We start from the raw sequence: 20,093 nt of genomic DNA on the forward strand, positions 1-20,093 counted from the left end.
AAAGAAAGTTTTTGTTATCGTTCATCAAAGGCATTTTTTTCTTTTTTTAAACTTAGTGTCAGAGCTTGGGTTTCCTGGAACATCAAGCAGTAATTATCTCCCTGGGTTTGCTGACCTTTCAGTCAACTCGGATTTTGCTTTTGCATTCAATACTAACTCTGTGGCCAATTTTTAAAGGAGTCTCACAAGTTCATCTTTAATTAGAAACCAGCAATCTTGTTCCTGGTCAGTCACGGGACTTCCCTCACTTCAGCTGGTGATTCAGTGCAGAGTGATGATGGTTTTGTTTGCAAGCCTAAACACGGGCAAGATTTGAGCTGGTTTTAGTTAATAAAGAGTACTTCAAAAGATGGTTATGCCCTCGTATGCCTTAGGTTTTGGGGGTTCTGTCTGAAAAATGTGGGGCATCTGACCCTCATTGGCAGGTTCTGCAGCACTGAAAGGTTGTGGATGATGGAGAATTGGCTCTCCTGGATCATGTTTATGGTCACTAACGTGGATGGTGGCTTCAAAGCCACTGGAGTGTGACATTTCCCTGCTCCCAGCCGAGACAAAGGCTGGAGACAGACGGTGCCTGTGGCAACAGACCTTGAGAGCCAGTTTGAGGAGAAAGCTCAGGCTGCCTGAGAGACATGTCTGGTGTTGGTTGCTATGAAGGACAAAAGACACCAGTCCCAAGGAGGAGATCTCTACATCTGATTTCTGTCCAGGGCAGGAGTGCACAGTGCATTTGATGTAAGTGAGAACTTGACCTGCTCACACAGTCAGAAAGGTCTGGGAATAAAGAGCTGGAAGCAATAAGGGACTTAAAGCCACTTGAAATGCACAGATGTGAACGTGTGCTGGATAGGGTATCATGCCATGCTGACAGCCTTGCTGGGTTGACTGATATTCTTTACAAATAGTGAAATAGTGGCCTGGATATCTTAAAAGAGATTATTTGCTGGCTAGTTATCCTCCTAAAGGTTTACCCTGTGGGTGTGGCGAGGTCCCTCTGACCTTTACTTTGGAGCTCCTCAAAAGAGAATAAACTTGGAGCCACCCAGCCAGGCTGTGCAGAGCCCATCCTGCAGCACAGCTGGAGCAGCCCAGTGTCCCAGGCTCCTCTTGCTCTTTGCAGTGTGTGTGTGTGTGTGTGGATTTCCCTCCTGTGCAAGTCAAATATTAAATGGTCCCCGTGCCTTTTTGTCTCTGTAAAAGTGTCCTGTGAAGAAATGATGCTCAAATACAATTTTTTCTCTGTCAGCCCAGATAACTGCTGGTGTGTTGAGTTAAACATATGTGTATATTTACATGCTGTTACAATCTACTCTGAGGCTTGTAACCTGTATCTCCATTTTCTTGCAGAGTCTTCCTGGGTATCTTCCAGGATCTGAGCTCCACTGAGTGTTTGTCTTGGGTCTGTTCTGTTCAGGTCCTTCCCTGCACGTTCAGAGGCAAGCCTCTTCCCCAAAATCCACACTGTTTGGCATTCATCCTGCAGCCAAAGAGAGCTCCTTCAGCAGTGGGATCTGCCCAAGAGGCAATGGGAATGAATGGGTAAGGACTGCAAGGCTGTAGTTGCTGTCATGTTCCTGCAGTTATGTAAAAGGGGAGGAGAGCTAAATAGTTTTGTTGAGGAAATTCTGGAAGAATGGGACAGTTGGCTGTCCCAGTTCTGGGATCTTTCTTGTTTTGATCTACACAAAACTTCTGGAATTTTATTCTTGCCTAGATTTACATCTCACGTGTAAGAGGAGTCATTGCACTTATTTGAAAAGCAAACAAAACCCAAACACCACCCCCACCCCCAAACCCAACGTACTGATGTGGATTAAGCAGCTCCCATTGGCCAACTACTTGAGGAAATCTGGGAATACGGTCAGACTACAGTCATGGGATGGCTTTTAATGGTTGTAATGATGGCAAATCCTGAGATGTCTTTGAGGTAGAAATTAAAGCATGGAATCATCTGACACAATTATACCATCCAAGTGATTTTAGTCCCCATAGTAGTGTTTTTGTAGCTTGTTAACAGAAAAATCTCTTGGCCCGTATTGAGCGTGGGAGAGGCTTGGATGTGCTGGGAAATGTAAGGGTGCCCTGGGAGCCTGGGGAGGTGGAGGCTGTGCAGAGTCACTGCAGGAGTGCCTGGGAAATCTGGGCCTCCTGGAGCCTCCTCCGGCACTGCGGCTCCAAATTCATGGAATTGAGCACTGCAGAAGCCTCCAGCCTAACAATGGAGCTGACAAGGGGGTTGGAAAGATGCTCTTTAGAGGGAACCCAAACTTTGAGAGCTTCCTGTGACTCTCGTAGCCATTCCTGGCTGGAAGAACTAATTCATGGAGCTGTTACAGCCCTGACATCTACACAAATTAACAAGTTTTCCTCACTGGGCCTGAGGGTGAAGTGAATTCTGCTCAGAGAACAGCTCCACACAGGTGCCAATTCCATCACATTATGTAAATAGCCTGTGACTAATGGAGAAGCCTATGAAATGAAATGAAATAAAATAAAAGGCATCAGTCAGTGCATTTGCATGGAAACCAAAGGAACCTTGTTTAAAAATGAGTGATACCAGACAAGATAATTCTAAGGTTGCCATTGTGGAATATTTCTAAGTGTCTTATTAGCATAGAATTGAAAGGACAGTTTTGTATTTATGGAGTCTATCAGGTTCCACTAAGTACATCTGCTGTCCATCTGACCCTTCATTGTGAGGTTTCTCAAAGCTTTGCTATAGATTTGCTCTCCTCTCATTCTGAATTTTTTTTCTGTATCTACTTTTATCTATTTTTCTCTCTCTATTTTCTTTTTTTTCTCTCCTCTGCCTTGTACCCCTCAGCTTTTAAATTTTCTCTCTCCTTTCATCAAGCTGGCCATTTAAAATTTTTATTTTCTTGTTTGTCACATACCCTGTTGCTTTTTAATTTTTCATTGTGTCTTTTATTTTTTATGTCTCTTGGTTCATCCCGATGCTTTAGAGGGTCACCTTGGTGCAGTGGTATCTCTGGAGTGTAGTTTGTACCCCTCTGGGTTTGCCAGGGCATCTCTGCAGGTCACCCCTCTTCCTCAGAGCAGTCTTTGTGTCCTCTCCTCCATCTCCTTTGCCTCCAGCGTGTCAGCAGCTCCCTCTGTGCTCTGGTCAAGTCCCCTCCCGAGTGCCTTTGTGCCCTTGAGCTGTGTTTTATCTGCTCTGTGGCCACTCTTTCCATCTGCAGCAGGTTTTGCATTTTGCTTTGACCTCTTGGTGATTCTTGGCCTTTGGGCACATGAGAACTGTCCTACCCCTGTCGCAGACAGTACAATTCACCAGGCAGTTTTACACAGGGTCATATTTATTCGTCAGCCGATGGGAGCAATCAAAGTCTTTAAATCACACACAGCACTGGCACTGCCTTTGTCACAGACAGAATTACAGTCAATAATCAATTGATCTCTCTGCTCAACAGAATCATTTCCACAATGGATGCCAGTTCCTAAGTATCTAACCCTAGTTATATGTGCTTACAGTTAAACCAATCAACCATAAAATACACAGACAGGTAAGGGTATGTTCATTTACAAGGATGTTTATAAATATGTTAGTCTGGTCTACACAACTCAACCACTTGAACAAAGCTCTGATGCACTTAAAAAAAAAAAAAAACAACCCAAGAGTTTGTTTGTACATTGGGATAGCATTTGAGAGTTCAGGTTCCCCCTCTAGTTTTCAATAATTAAATCCATGTTGCTGCTCCCCTGAGGAAACTCACAGTCCTCCATCATCCTGGGGCTTGATGATCCTTGTGGGTCCCTTCCAACTCAGAATATTCCATGATTCTGTGATCAAGTAACAACTCTCTGGTGAGAAAGGCTGTTAGAATTTTGTCTACTTGCTATATCAATACAAAGAGAGGAAATAAAGTTATCAACATTACCCAACACAGGGCAACATTTGCCAGTTTAACTTGAGCCACCTTTAGGCATTGCATATTGCAGTTACATACATCACTGTCACACACCATGCTGGAGTCCATAATACTTATGCTTTAAAAACAAGCAACTTTTCTTTGTTCCTATTCCTGTCAAAGTCAGTTCACTCACTGACTTGCCTGGAAATTCAGTATCAGGATGCATATGAAGCCACTGGATGTACTGAGAGTCTTCAGGACTGTGATGATCCTCTGTTCAGTTAACAATGATTTTTATAAATGCAGCATCAAGAAGAGATACTTGATAACTGCTCAGGACAGAAATGGAGCATCAGCACTTGAGTCAAATGAAAGTGAGAGGAAGAAATGAGAAGAAATCAAGGCACAAGTATGATTGTTCACATTTGATTCTGAGGAAGTCACTGCTGGAATTGCTGCCACCTGCTAATGAAGAACCTTCTTATGCCAAGATTCAGACTGGAAGGAAAAATTGATTGCTTAAGTTTGATCAGGATGTCGTGAGCAGACCATTGGTGTTACAAAAAGCAATGGCAATCTTTTTTGTGCCTGTCTGATGCACTGCCCAAGCACTTCTAGGGAGAGACAGTAAAGGGAGACCGTCCATCAGCATCACTTAATTTAAGCCAGTGTTAATTTTGTGGCTGTGTTTAAACCACTTGGGATGTGATACTAAAACCACTGCTATAAAACTAAGCACACTTGGGTGTGCCTAAGGGATGGGAATGCTGGTATGGGAGCTACTTAGGCCAAGTTCATACATGGGAATCTCAGCTGAGCCTGATTCAAACTCTAAATACTGTCTGAGACACTTCTGTGAGAACTGAGAGTAATCTGAACTGTTGTGCCAATATTAATAACTTAAACTGCGAATGTCCTGTGATTGTAAATTGCTTTTAGCATGGGCCCTGAAGCTGTAAACTGTGCTTAAATATGAGGAAGACAGAGAGATCTGTGTTCCAAACTCAGGGAAATCCAGCTGATAGCCCAGCCTTTTGCAGGAATGCCACCAGGATTTGTTAAAATGATCTGTTCAGTGAATGGTCTTCTGGCAGTATTAGGTGACTTTCTGTACAGGCATTGGAATCTCCAGGAAAAGTGAAGTTCCTGAATCAGGTTTGCTCTCACTTAAGCAAGTGCAACGAAGACAGTGCACCATTATTCTCTCACTGATGAGAGAACGAGCTCTATCAGCCCACCCTCACCCAAGCACACACCAGCCCCTCGGGCCCTGTGTGGTGTGGTCACAGTGTCATCGACTGCAAGTTGCTGCTTTAAACTTGGTTAAACACTCATCTGCCCAACAAGCAGGTGGTGTGAATCAGCAACAGAGGGAGCCCAGTGATCGAGGGGTGGAGTTAATGGAACTAATTAACACTAAGATACTCTTATCAGTCTGATCATTGGCCTTCATTAGGTATTTATCTGTCTCCAGGTTTCTTTTCAAGGCAGATGTTTAAGTTGTGGTTTATGCACTCCAGTGCACATGTGTGATATTGGATCTAATTAGAAAAAAATACTGAATAATGCCAAAACTAATCCATAGCTGTCACTCAGATACTTGATTACTGTGTTGCTAATTCTGCCTTTCTTGCTCCAGTGAGTAGGGCTGACCTTAGGACTTCTGTGGGCTCAAGCACTGATGGATTTCAACGAGGTCTTTTTGCTCAGGGTGAATCAGGGGGCACTTAATAACCCAGAGTATCTGCAGGAGCTGGTGAGGCTCCTCTCACAGAGCTGCTCTGATGAGCAGAGCGATGCAGCCAGTCCAAACTGATGCTGCAGAGAGAGAACTGTGGCCTGAAGGAATCCTTTAAGAACTGCTTGACTATGGAAAATGATGGTCCCTCTCCAAGAGAATTTTATGGCCTTAAGGTAAGTTTCATCACAGCTGAGTCAGCAAGGAGCTCATTGTAATATAAATGTTAATTCTTTTAAGTGGGGCATTGGTAAATTGCTAAAGTTAGGGAATACATTGCAGGGAATTTTATGTGCAAGGGAATTTTATGTGCAAGTGTTAAAACAAGGGGTTTAAAAAACACAAAAGAAGAAAGGACTTTAGCAAGGTGAGTTGTTGGACTAAATTGTTCTAAGTATTGTATTTAAATAGCCCAATATAAACTGATTACTTATGTTATCACTGTAGCATGGATGACAAATAAGTCTGGTTATTTTTTTATGGCCACACTGGAAAGTGATTTTTAAAATGTTTTAGTCTGAGAAGAGTTGTGTTCAATATTACACCTTTAGGCTTTTGTGCTCTGTGCTACAAAAGAAACTATTTGCAAACACAGCTGGACAGAAATGACCATATCTGCTCAAGTGTGGCCTCGTGCTAGTGCAGAAATGTGGAGAAAGATATTGCTGCAATGAAGATGCAAACCTAATTTTCTACTCAAAGAGAAATCTGGGTAAGTAGCTAAAACAAAATTTACTCTAAATTCATAGTGTGTTTGTTTGATAATGGAGATTCTAAAAGGTCTATTGTAGGGACCAGTGCTGATGGTAAGAGCAAAAGCAATGATCTGTGCTGGTGGTTTGGAGAATGCAATGCTTTTAGGAGAAATGCTAAATATGTATTTCATCTCGAACAGCAAGAACAATCTTAGTGAAGACATCTTTGCAGCAAATCAAGTTTTCAACTGTTTTAGTGCTCATAAAAAAAATAGAATTCCAACTCTAGCCTTTTCCCTTATTAAAATATGATTTCTGGGCTGGACTGGCACTAAAGCAAAACAAACTGCGTGCTGGGGCTGAAAGGAAGGTGGTGGAGGGTTAGGATAAATTCAGGGGCCTTCCTTACAGTGTGAACTGTCTGTAACCTGCAGATTAACCAGGGCTGGGATCAGTGTAGGGCAGGAAAATCGAAAGGCCAGAAAACTGTGAGAGAGGCTGCTGAAGTTAGGAACACCACAGGGTTCAGGGTTTACTTGGGGGAAAGTGGTGTTCAGGGAGGACATTCCATCAGTGGCTGAAATGGAAATGATTTTTTGGAGCCAAGGTTGGATGCCAGTGACTTTGAAACTGTGGATTAAAAAAGTAAGATGTTAATACTGTTTATAATTCCTTATTATTGATCTTTATGACTCTTGGAAGTGGTTTATTAGCATTAACACTATCATTAAGTACCTGTTAAGAGTATGCCTATGGAAGCATAATCCTGATTTTGCTGAATTAAATGTAAGAACTTCCTCCAAACTTGATGGTAACATGACCAAGACCTACAGAAAGAGGCCATCTGCAACAAAACACAACATTTTGGAAACTGCTGTTGGATTCTTTTATATCTCCACATGGGGATTATTTAATTTCAGAGACCCCTTAGATGCATCAGTTTGCAGATTTGAAAGGGCAATATTTTCATATTCCTCCTGTGATGCTGAGCATCTGCAGTGGTGAGCTAATACTATCAAATCCTTCTGAAAGTTCCTGTTCAGAAATCCATAGAAGATGGGGTTGATACACGTTGAGATCATGGCCACGAGGTGGCAGATGGTAAATGCCAGGTTGTGATTGCAGCTCATTAGCGCCTCGTAGTACCAGTCAAAAACCACATTGAATATATTGAGAGGCAGCCAGCAAGCTGCAAAAGTCACAACAATTGATACCAGCATCATATTAATCCTTTTGCTTTCACTCAGCCTGCTCTCGTTCTCTCTCATCCTGTCTATTTTAAAGCGTCTCCTTCGAAGACATACGAATATCCTGAGGTAGCAGATAAAAATAAACCCCAGTGGGAAGCAGTACTGGAAAACCAGCAGGCTGGTGGTGAAAATCAGTCTCTCTGTAAGAGATGGCCATGCTTCGATGCAAGCAACCTTGTTCTTGTAGAAATCACTGTGGAAAGACAGGTGTTTGAAGGGCTCATCTGTTAATTGGTGAAATATTAAAAAAGGAAGGGATATCACGAGGGAAAGCGCCCAGATGAGAAGAATCCCCCAGTAAGCATGTGAAATATTAGGCTTCCAGCCACGTGGGTTCACAATTAACTGGTACCTCTCAACAGCAATGAGTACAAGTGAGAAAATGGAGACTGAGACAGATAAACTTTGTACAAAAGAACCCATTTTACACATTGCTTCCCCAAATATCCAGTGGTCCATTAAGGTGTATGCAACTGTGACAGGAATACACATGATACAGATCAAGACATCTGATAAAGAGAGGTTGGCAATCAAAATGTTGGTAACATTTTGAGCTTCTTTCCGTCTCTTTATTATAATAATCAAGCAAAGGTTTCCAAAAAGCCCCACCAGTAAAACTAACGTGTAAGCCGTGATAAGCAAGAACTCTGCAAGGAAGGAAAGCTGGCATGTGTCAAAGTTCAAAAACTGAGAAAAGCTGAAGTTAGAGACAGTTTGATTGGACAGGATCTCATTGGGGTGCTGAATGGCTTTATCCATCGTGAGGCATCTCCCAACCTATGGACAAAACCTTGTGTTATTTAGAATATACTTGGTATGGAGCTTTTCAAAGTAGTGAGTACTGCAGGTGTGTCATTGCAGTTGGTGTCCTTAAGGTTTTGAGCAAATCTGATTAATTACAGTACTGGCAAAGTGAGTGGTTATTAGTGGGGTTATGTATATCTATGGATGGAGGTGGATGTCACCTTTCTGAGGTTCTGCTCTGACCCTGAGCTGGGACTGTGGTGTACAAGAAGCAGCAGTGATAGCAGCTCTGGTTAAACCTGTATGGGCATTTTCATACAAATCCTCTTCCACCAACTGTGGATAAAGTTTGATTTTCAGAATAAAATATTTTAAGATCTGTCTCTGCTGAAGATTTAGCAAGGTTAATGAATTCCAAGGAGGATAATTAGTTGCTTTTGTATTATCAGAAAAGAAGAACTGGGTCCTGCCATCGCATTGCTAGCTTAGACATCACACTTATAGTTTCTTTAGAACTACAAAGCAATGTGAGCTAATACACCAAATCCTGAATTGACCAAAATTATGTAAGCTTGAGCTCAAGTGGTATTCAACACCTCTATGAATGATATTTTTAAGGCAGTTTCCTGTTCTGCTGATGCACTGAAGGTGGCATGGCCTTTTTCCTCAACTTAACTTGAGAAAAATGTAAACCAAACACAGATCAAATTGTAGTTGTACACACAATTATTTCCTTGTCAGGAGTTATCAAGGGTTGTTTCATTTCCCTATGCACTGTTCACTGTTGTACAAGTTTGACAAATGATGCCCTTACATTTTTTTGTGGTTAAATGCAACATGTACTCAAGAGACACAGAGTTGATTTTTCTTTCAGCTCCAACTTAAACAGGTGTCAAGCAAAAAATCTGATATTAGCACAGTTCTTTTGTTATAAAATTAATATTATTGAGAAGAATTAAGTTCAGCAGAATATCTTGGTCGGGTTGAATTTATCACCAAGTGAAAAAGTTAATCTTAAATTAAAGGCTCACCAGCTTTCTGGCCAGAAAGAGGTTATTTCAACCTGGGAAAGGAAAAAAGAAGGATGAAAACAGTTACTTTTAAAATAGGTATGTTCTACACATATACCTTTCAAAACTCAACTTTAACTCACCTTAATTCCTTTTTGAAGTCATTGGAAAACTATCTGGAAGGAGATAATTCTTCACTCCTAGTAATAGTGTGGAGAGCCTGTGGAGAAAGGAGAATGAAGAAGCAGTGGGAAGTTAAAGAGGATGCACAAAAAGAAGGGTTAGGTGGATGTTTTATTGTTACTATAAATAATTTGCTTATGTGTAGAAGATTTGTCAACCTTGTCATAGAAATGATTGCCATTATCTAATCACTAAGGTATAAAAAAAAGTTTTGCTTGTGTGCACAAGATTAAACACCAAATCCAGGGTTAAAATGGGAATGATTCTGTAGCTGCTTGCCCCCAGACACTCAAAGAATATTCCAGCCACAGTTCTATCCTGGACTGCTTTATCCCGATACTTCTGCTTGATGTAAGTTTGGATGCTTCAAATTAAGATTCTAAAAAAAAACAACAAACCAAACCCAAACAAAAGACAACACAACCACCTTTGGAGCATCTATTGCCACTCTCATCCTGATTAAAATATCCCTTTCAACCAGCATACTCCTGTTGGAGTGGGAAGTGGCTGTAGATTTATGTGACTCTATGTGGCCCTGATGTTCCAAATATGACTTAATTTGTGGTCAGGGCTGGCATTAAGCCCTGTAGTCTCCCTAAATAATGCACCTGGCTTGCTTACAGCTATATTGAGGGAAGGGCATGGAAACCTGCACAATCATTCTGCAAAAACTATTCAAGTCTGGTGGCTCAGATAGATTCTGTAGATTTTGCAGGTGTCCCTGCTCCAGCAGGGCAAGAACAAGAGCTGGGTACCCGACTGTGTGTGCTCCAGCCTCCAAAAACTCTTCTCCTAACGAGTCCAGGAGCAGGGACAGGGATTGTGGATCGAGCACAGTCACACCCAGTGGCTGGGCAACAGCCCCTCTTTCCTGGAGTGCACTGCACACCACTTTTCCCTGGAGCAGCACTAATTGCCTGGCTGGATTTGTCCCGCTGAGGGATGAACGTGCTGGGAGAGCAAGAGGCAGTAAATGGTACATTTACCACCAACAGTGGCAGCTGTTGCCCCGATGAGCTTTGCTGCCACTGCAGAAGTGTGAGGGTCCAAAGTCTGGCTGCTTTGCCCCCAGGGTGATCCTTCTCTTTGCACTGCCTGTGGTGGTCACCTGGACCTGAGCCCTGGCCCTTGAGAAGAGGTCAGGTGTCAGCAGGGGGGCTGGCCTGGGAGCAGATCCCTTCAGAGACAACCTCTGCTCTTCCCTGCTTTTTATGTGAGCAGGAGAAGCTGTGGGGGCTCAAAGGCCATGAGGCTGAGCCAAGTTCGTAATATTTTATGCACTATTTGCTAAGCTTGCTTATTTATCCATGGTTGCACCACACAGTTTGATAGCAAGTGCTGAATGTCCTCTCCCAAGAATTCAGAGTGGCTGGTAGGGCTTCCTTGGCATTTGGGAAAAGTCTCTGTACTGACCTAATCAGTTCACTCAGTACATCAGTTTTAGGCACACTCTCCATCTGCACTGCTCTTTTCTCAGGAAAAAGTGTAATTACTTTTCACTGTTTGGTTTGTGCTGGGAGTTAAAAAGTGCAGTACCTGCCATTCTGCAAGGCAATTTAAACATTTCCTTGGCAATAAAACCATTACACCTGTCTTGTTAAACAACTGGAGTATTCATAGGTTAAAAAAAATAAGTTACTCTAATACTTACTGAATGTTGAACTATATTGTAATAAATACTGGCATTTTTAAAGCTAAAAAATGTTAGAGAATGTGGAATCAGTGTCCTTGAACCACAGCTGCAGCTGATATCAGAATTGAAGCATTAAATAGAAAGAACTAATTACTTCAACCTCTAATTCATGCATTTAGAAAAAGATTCTCTACAACAGTGAGAATTTAACACTATAAACTGTTAGAGACCCCTCAGCCTAGTTGTTTCATTCCTCTGTCTAAAGAAACATCACTGAAATGTTCCTAAGCAAAAGAAAGGTCTAAAATAAAATGAGTTTTAAAAAGGCTTTCTTTCCTAAGTATTTGCTTACCTGTGATAAAGATGAATAGTCCCATCCCTTCAAGGTAACCACTAAATGTTTCAATTACAAACATTGTTAATTAAGTTCCAAAGTATTGCACAGACAACATGTAGAGGAAATTTCTTATTCGATTTTAAATATAGGAGGTACAAAAGAAAATAATGCTTTAAAAGATATATTTCAGTAACTTTTGCCACAGTTTTACAGATTTTCTGACTTCTTACCTGCTGAAAAATTCAAGTCATATCCACACTGCCTTTACCAATTTTCCTCTTCCCCTTCTGTGCTTACAGAGCCAGCAAAAACATCTTCTTTGTGTACCACAGAATCCGGAGCAAAGCCATCTGCTGCTAAAGCAATACTTAAACTCTCCCTTCTTCTCTTCCTGAAACAAACCACAGATCCACAATTTCCAAGTGTGCTGAATCCACCAGGCTGCAGAAAGGCTGCTGAGGAATAAGACAAGCTCTGGAATCCAAGAAGAGGCGAACAGCAGTGAGTAGGGAGGAGGAAGGACCAGTAGTCATGGGGATGGATTTTCCTCCACTGTGCAGTTTCCCTCCACCTTGTCAAACACCTTATCTTGCAATTTCATTCTCAATTATTTAATCTGTTCTGTAGTACAAATGTTTTCCCTATGTTGGATTTCATATATAAATATCTGCAGATGGCATATTGCTTTCTGAACTGATATGACTGTACATTAACCTGCTTGGAAAGAGCATGCACACCCTATTAAGTGTATCATCGGCCTTATTGTAATTAAGATAATGAGATTTTCACTACAAATTGATATTTTAGCTTATACTCCACAGATATAAAAATATTCCTGAAAAGCAAAGCATGGCACATTGCATTAGCACATAGTGAAAAGGGGCGTTATTTTTATTATTGTTTTTCCAGTAAAAGTTCATATATTTTGTAGTCACTTATTTACAAATATTAGTATTTAATTCAGTGTTTCCCTACTAAATATTTAGAGTGGACATTTATGGGATAGGAAAGGAACTGTTTTTCTTAGGATGTGGTAAGTTGCTGTATAAAGTCTTGAATTAGTACCTGGGTCCACTTAAGCCCTAATATCTCGATCTGGTTTTTTTTTTTGAGAGAATGATTTTTGAAAAGCAGTAGTAGGATTGTTGGGATGAGCAATACTGATGAAACTGCAGTTTCGAACTAATTATCTGGAAATATTGTTGGTTGTCATGCTACTATATTTGCAGAAACTAGAGGTGAGGTGGAGGGAGCCTCTGTCATCCCCAGACAAACCTCCTGCTTCTCATATATTTCTGTCTATCCATGATGTGTTTGTCCAGCCTGTTTTTTAACCATCTGTGGTAATCCTACATTAGGTACTTAAGAGCCTAATTTACTGTTAGGAAGACTCCTTAATTCCTCTCCCTAAAACTTCCTTCTCTTTAGTTTTGCCCATAGCTTTTTATTCCAGGTGTGGTCTGGCAATTCTGACATTTTAACCAAAAATGCTACAATCAAGCAGTGTGAATATACTTTTCTAAAGCATTTCTAGAACTTGCTGGTTTTGGTTATGTCAAAAATACTACAAAAACAAAGCTGTACCAAAGTACTTTAGAAATTCTGCTTCTGGTTGTACTGTAACCCAAGGAAGTGAATCAGGACTTGAACATGCAGTGTGCAAGATAGGCGTCAGAACAAGCCATAAAAATGCATTATGTGTTTGTAAAGGGAATAAGTCAACAAAATTAAAAGATGTTCTGATTCTATTTAAAAATTTCAAAGGTCAATTTGCTTATTGACATACGCCTCTGTTTCCAATATAACTCTGCGCAGTCCTTCATCTGCGGAAAACCTGGAGTGTTTCAAGTGGGATCCTCGGGTTTATGGTCACATCAACCTGCTGCCTGGTGTGGATTTAATTGTGCTGTAAGCTGTTGTGAGTTAGATCACATCCAGCATCAGAGGCCTGTGGGTGCAGCTGCTCCTGGTGTGTTCAAGCCTGATGTCAAAGGTGTGTATGCTGAGTGGGACCTATGGCTGGGTAGGAGGGATCGTGGTACATTGTTTTCAGTCAAATGCTGGAGTGTCTGTTTGCAAAACAGGTTAATGGATACCAGAATCATGTTTGCTTTTTATCAGTGATCATGTTGTTTCTAAAGTGCTCAGTATTAAGTGATGGGTGAAGCGCCATAACAGACAGTTTTTAAAGTCTAAGTTTGTAGCAATTTCTGTTGCACTGACAACAATGTGTTGGTGAAAAATCCTCAAGCGTGTCAGTCCTTCGAGTTCTCCTTTTGCTTTGGCATTTACATGATTCCTTGCCCAGCAGGAATCTTGCCTGGTGGTTGATCACTCTAAACTTTTGCTGTTGCTTAGTTGCTTCTCTCATGTAGCTGTGCAGAAGTGCTTATTCCTGGGGCAGTCCCTTTTTCAGAAAGCAAGATTTAGTACAGATGTGGAATTTCTCAGCTTCCCAGGTGAAAGAGTTCTTTAACAGCAGATCAGCCAAGAGCTGGTTCAGTGACCTGTAACATCTCTGAAGGGTCATGGAATCACAGAGTGTTAAGGGTTCTATCCCTTAAAGATCACCCAGTTCCACCCCCTGCCATGGGCAGGGACACCTTCCACTAGCCCACGTTGCTCCAACCTGGCCTTGGACACTTCCAGGGATGGGGCAGCCACAGCTTTTCTGGGCAACCTGTGCCAGTGCCTCACCACCCTCACAGGGAAGAATTCCTTCCCAATATCCCATCTCACCCTTCCCTCTGTCAGTGTGAAGCCATTCCCTCTCATCCTGTCCCTCCAGGCCCTTGTCCAAAGTCCCTGTCCAGCTCTCCTGGAGCTCCTTTAGGCAGCGGAAGGGGCTCCAAGGTCTCCCCAGAGCCTTCTCTTCTCCAGGCTGAACACCCCCAGCTCTCCCAGCCTGGCTCCATAGTAGAGCTACTTGGAGCATCCAGCTTTTGGAGCATCTTCATGGCCTCATCTGGACTCGCTCCAACAAGTCCATGTAGTTCTTACCTTGGGAGCTCCAGAGCTGGAGGCAGCACTGCAGGGGAGGGTCTCAGAGGGGCAGAATCCCCTCCCTCACCGGGCTGCAAACACACATTCCCAGCTCGTGTTGAGCTTCTTGTCAACCAACACCCCCCAGTCTTTCTCCCGGAATATTTTCTCCTAATAAGCACTATTCTTTATAGCACTTCAAAGAGGCCTAGAAAAATAAACAAGAATAATTGGAAATCTCCTGTGTTAGTGTCAGATGTGCCAGTTAATGCCAGGAAAGTAAGATAATGTGCTCTGATGGAGGAAAAATACAGTCCCTGCACATTTCCCTGTTTTGTGGAGAGATCAACACCCTGCTAAGGGATCTTCAGTAAATAGCTTCTAATGTGACCAAACCAGCAACATCTGAATATTAGCTAAGTATGTACTGTAATTTTTTCCCCAGTTCTGTGTATGTGTAAGTTTGAGCACTGCTCCATGATTCAGAATTTTTTTCCTAATTGGAAAAAAATTATCACAAAAATCACTCATGTTCACTACCCGGAGTTTAGGTTTCACTCCATTATACTGCATAGCTCTAGAGGACTGCTTTGCAACATCCTCATTCTGATTCTTAATTCTGATTCTCAATTAGCTCATGCCTAGAATGAAAAGTCAACTGTTTGAAAATCTGATTTAACTATAAATGAGTTACTTATAATGGCATATTCATTTTTAAAATTATGTCATGCCACGAACTGTTGGCTAATCTCTGGACCTTATTCAGTTGGCACAGAGATGGAGATGGATATACTCCCTGGCTGGAAGGTTAGCATCTTGATTTTTTGGGTCAGCCAAGTCACTGTTCTCACTGAAAAAGAGATAAGATATGTGAGTAATTGTAATAGGAGTGTGACTGTGTTAATTCATATTTTATAATAGATTCCACTTTCCAAATCCTGATTAAATTCTTTGTATCTTTCCAGAACTTCTCCAGCTGATTTTTACCCAAAGTGATCTCTGCCAAAAAATGAATTATTTCCATAGCTCACAGACTTGGGAGGAATATGATAAAGTGTATCTCTGGCTTGTTTTTTCCCCATTCTACAGTCTTTTTATAACAACACTGTGAGCACCAAACCCTGCTGTTCTCATGCCATGACATCTTTCAGTGTCCTAATTGTTAATTAAGAAATACTTATATAATCAAAAGGTTTTTCCCGTTAATCTGTTTCAATTTTCCAGCATGTTTCAAACTGCAATAGCAGTTTTGATTTTCTGAATTCAAAATATGAATTCTAGATTGCTATTTTGTGCCTAGGAAGGCTCACTTCCCACCACCTCAGTTTAAAATTTCTTGAATAGCACGGATGTCTTACAGCTAATTCCAGGCAGGTACTTACTGAGCTTCATGGCACAACTGTGCCTGCTGTGTTCAAACAAAGCTAAATGTCAGTCATGCAAAAGCTCCACAAAACCACCCTACAGAGGTTCTGTGGAATGAGAAATAGATGGAGGCTAGGAATAGCTAAGGGAAAAAAATTAAAAAGCAAGTAGATTTTAATTCAGCTGGAAAATACATAATGAAAGATTTGCAGATGAGAAAGATCAGAGCGTGGCCGAGATTGCTGCTGGCTCCAGGTCTTCCCTTGGCAAAACTTATGATCCTGGACTAAGATACAGTGAAAGATCTCCCCTCTCACATCTGTCACAGCATTGCTATGTTCTTTGATCCTTCACAAGAACCTTGACTTTTCAGACCATATTTCGCTGCCTTACTTTCATCCTATCACTTCAAATTATGACCAGCTTTTATATAAAATTTTAGGAAAGGGAAGAAAGGAAATCAAGCATTATTACAGAAGAGTGAAAAGATGAAAGAGGGAAAGAGAAATTGAACTTCAGAGGCAAGAGGAGGGAGGGCAGGATTTAAGGAAAAATATAATGTAAGTCCAAAGAAAAGGATGCAAATTCAATTCTCCGATGACTTCCCACTTCACCCTTCACAAAGGTGTGTTTCTCTCTTCAGCAAACTCCCATTACAAAGAGCTCAGGGAAGATTTTGTTCAGTAGATACCACTTACTGAAGAAATAGTTCCTGTGGGTTACTCTGTAGTTACCTTTTAATCTGTAGATATCTTATTTTGCATTAAGCAGATACAAGAGAGGGGAGTGTTTTATTCCCCATCAGAATTCAAACAGGGCAGACATTTTTATCCTGAGGAGTGTCATGTTCAAACTTTAGGGAGACAAAGGACTATCCAGTTCCCTCTCAGTGCTTTTTAATCAGTCTTTTTCAACAAAAACCCCTCTCCCAACCAGTGCTAATTCATTAGTCTCCAAAGTAAGATCACAGGTTTGATGTTCATGCAGATTAAAGTAAAAACAGCTGAACAGATAAACCTTTGATAAAAAGGCAAGAGCTCTCTCAAAACCAGCTGTAGATCTTCCACAAGTTTTCACACCTGTAGCTAAACCAAGGTGCCAGGATGGGGAAGCTTCTGGTGCTGCTGGATGTTTTACCAAAATGTCTTATGACCTGCACAATTACTCTCTGCCTGAGGTGTTGGTTTGGCTAAGAGAGGGACTTCCAAAAGTCTAATAATATCTCTTTGAAAAGATGAGATTAAAAACCCTTGCCTGAATGTGTGAAGATCTCAGGGCGATGTGGGAAATTATTGTTGAATCTCCCATATTCCCAACTATTTCCACCCATGCACAATTAGAAAAACCTGGGTGAAGTGTGACTAAGATGGTGTTGTTATAGTCAATGCAGAACTAATTCAGCAAACTGTCTGCAAGAAGGATTCCTGTGGGCTTCAAAATACTTTCTGCCTACTGGAAGGTAAAACCAGACCTAAGTCTAGAGGACTGCACTATACTAAAAAACATACTTAAACTCATTAGAAATCCAAGTGATATACTTAAATTGTTCTATATCAGTGTGGTTCGCTTCCAGAGTCAACAGGTGTTGATTCATTTTTTTTAAAACAAAGATGTTGAAACAAGTTAAAAGAATACGATTTTGTGTTTATATGAAGGTTTAGATAAAATATTTATAAGAGCTACTTGTGACTAATGTTCTGTTGCCCCTCATGCTCTTTTCCAAAACTTCATTGTTCCTTTTCTGTCTTGGCAGTTTGGGCTCACTGAAGAGCAGAACGAGTGTATGTTTCTTTACTGACAAAAATTGATATAAACAATTCCTTAATAACTTATTTTGTATTATCTTTTACTCAGCATATATAGTAGCATAGGAAGCCTAGTGCTGGAAAGGGACTGTTCAGATGTCTTTTTTATGATCTCTTAAGCAGTGATGCCCTCCTGTGGACTCTAGACAGTATGATTTCTACTGGAATAACTGGAAAGTTATACGCATGAAAACGATGTGGTTTCTTTCTAACCCTCTGATTAAGGACACGCTAAAATATCCTATGATGACCTTTAACATAGGGCATTATTTGGCCAGTGCTTCTGGTTTGAGAAATACATTTCCTTTAGGTGGATGACACGGGTGGAGCTTTTATCTGAAAAAGTGCCTAAATTTAGAAACTTCAGGTGCTTATACAATGATTTTTATTTATTCTATAGGTTGCTATCAGAGTTGAAACAATGTTTTGCTGCAACTGCCCTGTCAGAAGGGGAAGAGTACATATTTCTTTTGCATGATGCTTTCCTAGGAATTTTTAAACACATAGGAGAGGGTTATGCATTTACTCATTTACAATTAGAAACAGGTCAAAGGTGTGGTGGAAAAGGGCATTTCAGGAGCAGGGAAAGCCACCTAATTCATAGGAATGTGTATAACAAGTGCCTGGCTGCACAGATCAGGTGACTGGATGCCTCACCAGGCATGAATCCGACAGGAATTGCAGAGGTCCAGCTGGAATCTCCGCAGCAGCTCAGATGACTTGGGAGGTATGAAAGTCTGGGAGACTCAGAAGAAACTGATGCTCAGCTGTCTAGGAAACCTCCTTCCCCAGGGCCACAGAAGGACACCAGGTCAAGGGGAGTTTGGCCTTTCTGTAGTATCAGAGGAGGCATTTTCACCTGCAAGCGATGGGAACGTTTGTCTAAAAGGCGTTTTCCTTTCATTAATCAACCGAGTCAGAAGTGCAAACGAAGAGGAAGAATTTGGGCTACACTTGAGTTGTGTCAGCGACTTATTTTTCCTACTGATTTACTCACATCTTAAAGACCCTCATGTCCTCCTCCTGATGCAAGCAGTGACTCCTTTCTTTGATCTCTTCCTTGGCCTACTTGTCTGTCTTGTTCTCAGGCAGAGAAGGTGAGCTGCAAACAAGCCTTCTCTTTCTTTGTTATCCACTGAGGCCACGAGAAGCTCCTCTGAAATTTTCTTCCTTTTTGCTGTAAATTATTATGGGTCCATAAAACTCTCATGGATTATTTTCTACATGAAACATATTAATTTTCCTGGCAAAGGGCCACACAGTTTTTACAATAACTAGCAGGCGAAATATAGTTTTGTGTTTCCTGTAATTGTGTGGAGCTTGCAGACGGCCTCTGGGAAGAAGCTTTTTATTTAATAGAGTAGGATATATTTGTTTATTTTTAAACCACAAACACTTCAGTGACACTACGAGCATATTCTCTTTTCTACCAGATAAAATGATTGTGTCTGTTCATGCATTGAGATAAATGGATTTAAACATGTGACATCATGTTCAGCCTCTCTGGACTTCCTCTGGGGCTGTGGTTAACCAACCTTCCAGCACAGTCAGTGTTACACTTGTGTCTGCCAGTCTCCAAGGGAGCATTTCCAATTCATCTCTATCAGGGGGATGTTGCAGTTCTGCTTCCTTCCTCCTGCCAGCACCAGCAGATCATGCAAAAAAAAAAAAGTTTTAGAAAGCTGAGGCAGCTGAAAACTTAAGTTCTTTTTCGTGATAAAATTATTTTTGGCTGTCTCAGTTCTCTTAAGTGCATTGCTGTGTGTTTGCACAAGCATCAAGGCTGGCACATGGGAAAAGGCAGGATTCCAGGGCTGGAGCGAAGCAATCCCAGAGCATATCAGCTCAGACAACTGTGGAATTACATCCTGACACGGTGCCCAGTGCAAAACTGTAACGGTGGGGGGTGAATTGAACCACACTGTGAACTGACCTTCAAGGAAAGAACATTTCACCGCAAAAGCCATTCTTAGCTCCTGGGTAATTTTTAACATAAACCCCAGTGGCTGTAAGACCAAAAAAAAAAAAAAAAAAAAATCCTGTCTCCGGTGAAAAATTCACTAAATTTGAAAGTAGTGCTGCAGTCTTCATGCTGGCAATGTTTAAGGTACTATTAAAGAAAAAAAAAAAGAAAAAAGGAAAAGGAAATTGATCTCACTATTAGTCATTTCATAGGGTTCACATACCCTTGAACTCTAATTATTTCTCTGAGAAAATACCTCCTTTTCAGAGATTTAAGGATGAGGAGGCAGTGATAGATTTGGAAAAAGGATTGGGAAACAGGGGAGGAAACAGTAGCCGGAAAAGTAAGAAGGAATCACTGAGTCGTTTAGGCTGGAAAAGCCTTCCGAGCTCATCGAGTCCCACCGTTCCCCCAGCGCTGCCAAGGCCACCACTAACCCATGTCCCGAGGTGCCACATCCACACCTCTGTTAAATCTCTCCAGGGACGGTGACTCCACCACTGTCCTGGGCAGCTG

General features: G+C 41.4%; 1 protein-coding gene and 2 long non-coding RNA genes across 5 annotated transcripts in view; 2 read left to right on the top strand and 1 right to left on the bottom strand.

The window, feature by feature from the left end:
* LOC116794350 overlaps window positions 1–1,529 on the top strand; it is a 33,200-nt gene extending 31,671 nt beyond the window's left edge. For all 3 annotated transcript variants that reach the window (XR_004359762.1, XR_004359761.1, XR_004359763.1), the window contains one exon: window positions 1,348–1,529. This is a non-coding gene — a long non-coding RNA (uncharacterized LOC116794350). The remainder of the gene's footprint in view (window positions 1–1,347) is intronic.
* Window positions 1,530–2,900: 1,371 nt separating this feature from the next.
* LOC116794349 lies at window positions 2,901–19,100 on the top strand. The gene is made up of 4 exons (XR_004359760.1): window positions 2,901–5,786; window positions 6,162–6,322; window positions 11,762–13,455; window positions 18,015–19,100. It is a non-coding gene; the product is annotated as an uncharacterized LOC116794349 (long non-coding RNA).
* LOC116794347 (neuropeptide Y receptor type 6-like) lies at window positions 5,962–11,883 on the bottom strand. The gene is made up of 4 exons (XM_032702956.1): window positions 11,693–11,883; window positions 9,453–9,529; window positions 9,331–9,362; window positions 5,962–8,332 (listed from the first exon to the last, which is right to left on the bottom strand). Exon 4 carries the CDS (start codon window positions 8,312–8,314, stop codon window positions 7,193–7,195), a length of 1,122 nt encoding a protein of 373 aa, XP_032558847.1. The 5' UTR covers window positions 8,315–8,332; window positions 9,331–9,362; window positions 9,453–9,529; window positions 11,693–11,883; the 3' UTR covers window positions 5,962–7,192.
* Window positions 19,101–20,093: the final 993 nt, after the last annotated feature.

Source organism: Chiroxiphia lanceolata, chromosome 15, assembly GCF_009829145.1.
Source record: "Chiroxiphia lanceolata isolate bChiLan1 chromosome 15, bChiLan1.pri, whole genome shotgun sequence".
NCBI classification, from domain to species: Eukaryota; Metazoa; Chordata; class Aves; order Passeriformes; family Pipridae; genus Chiroxiphia; species Chiroxiphia lanceolata.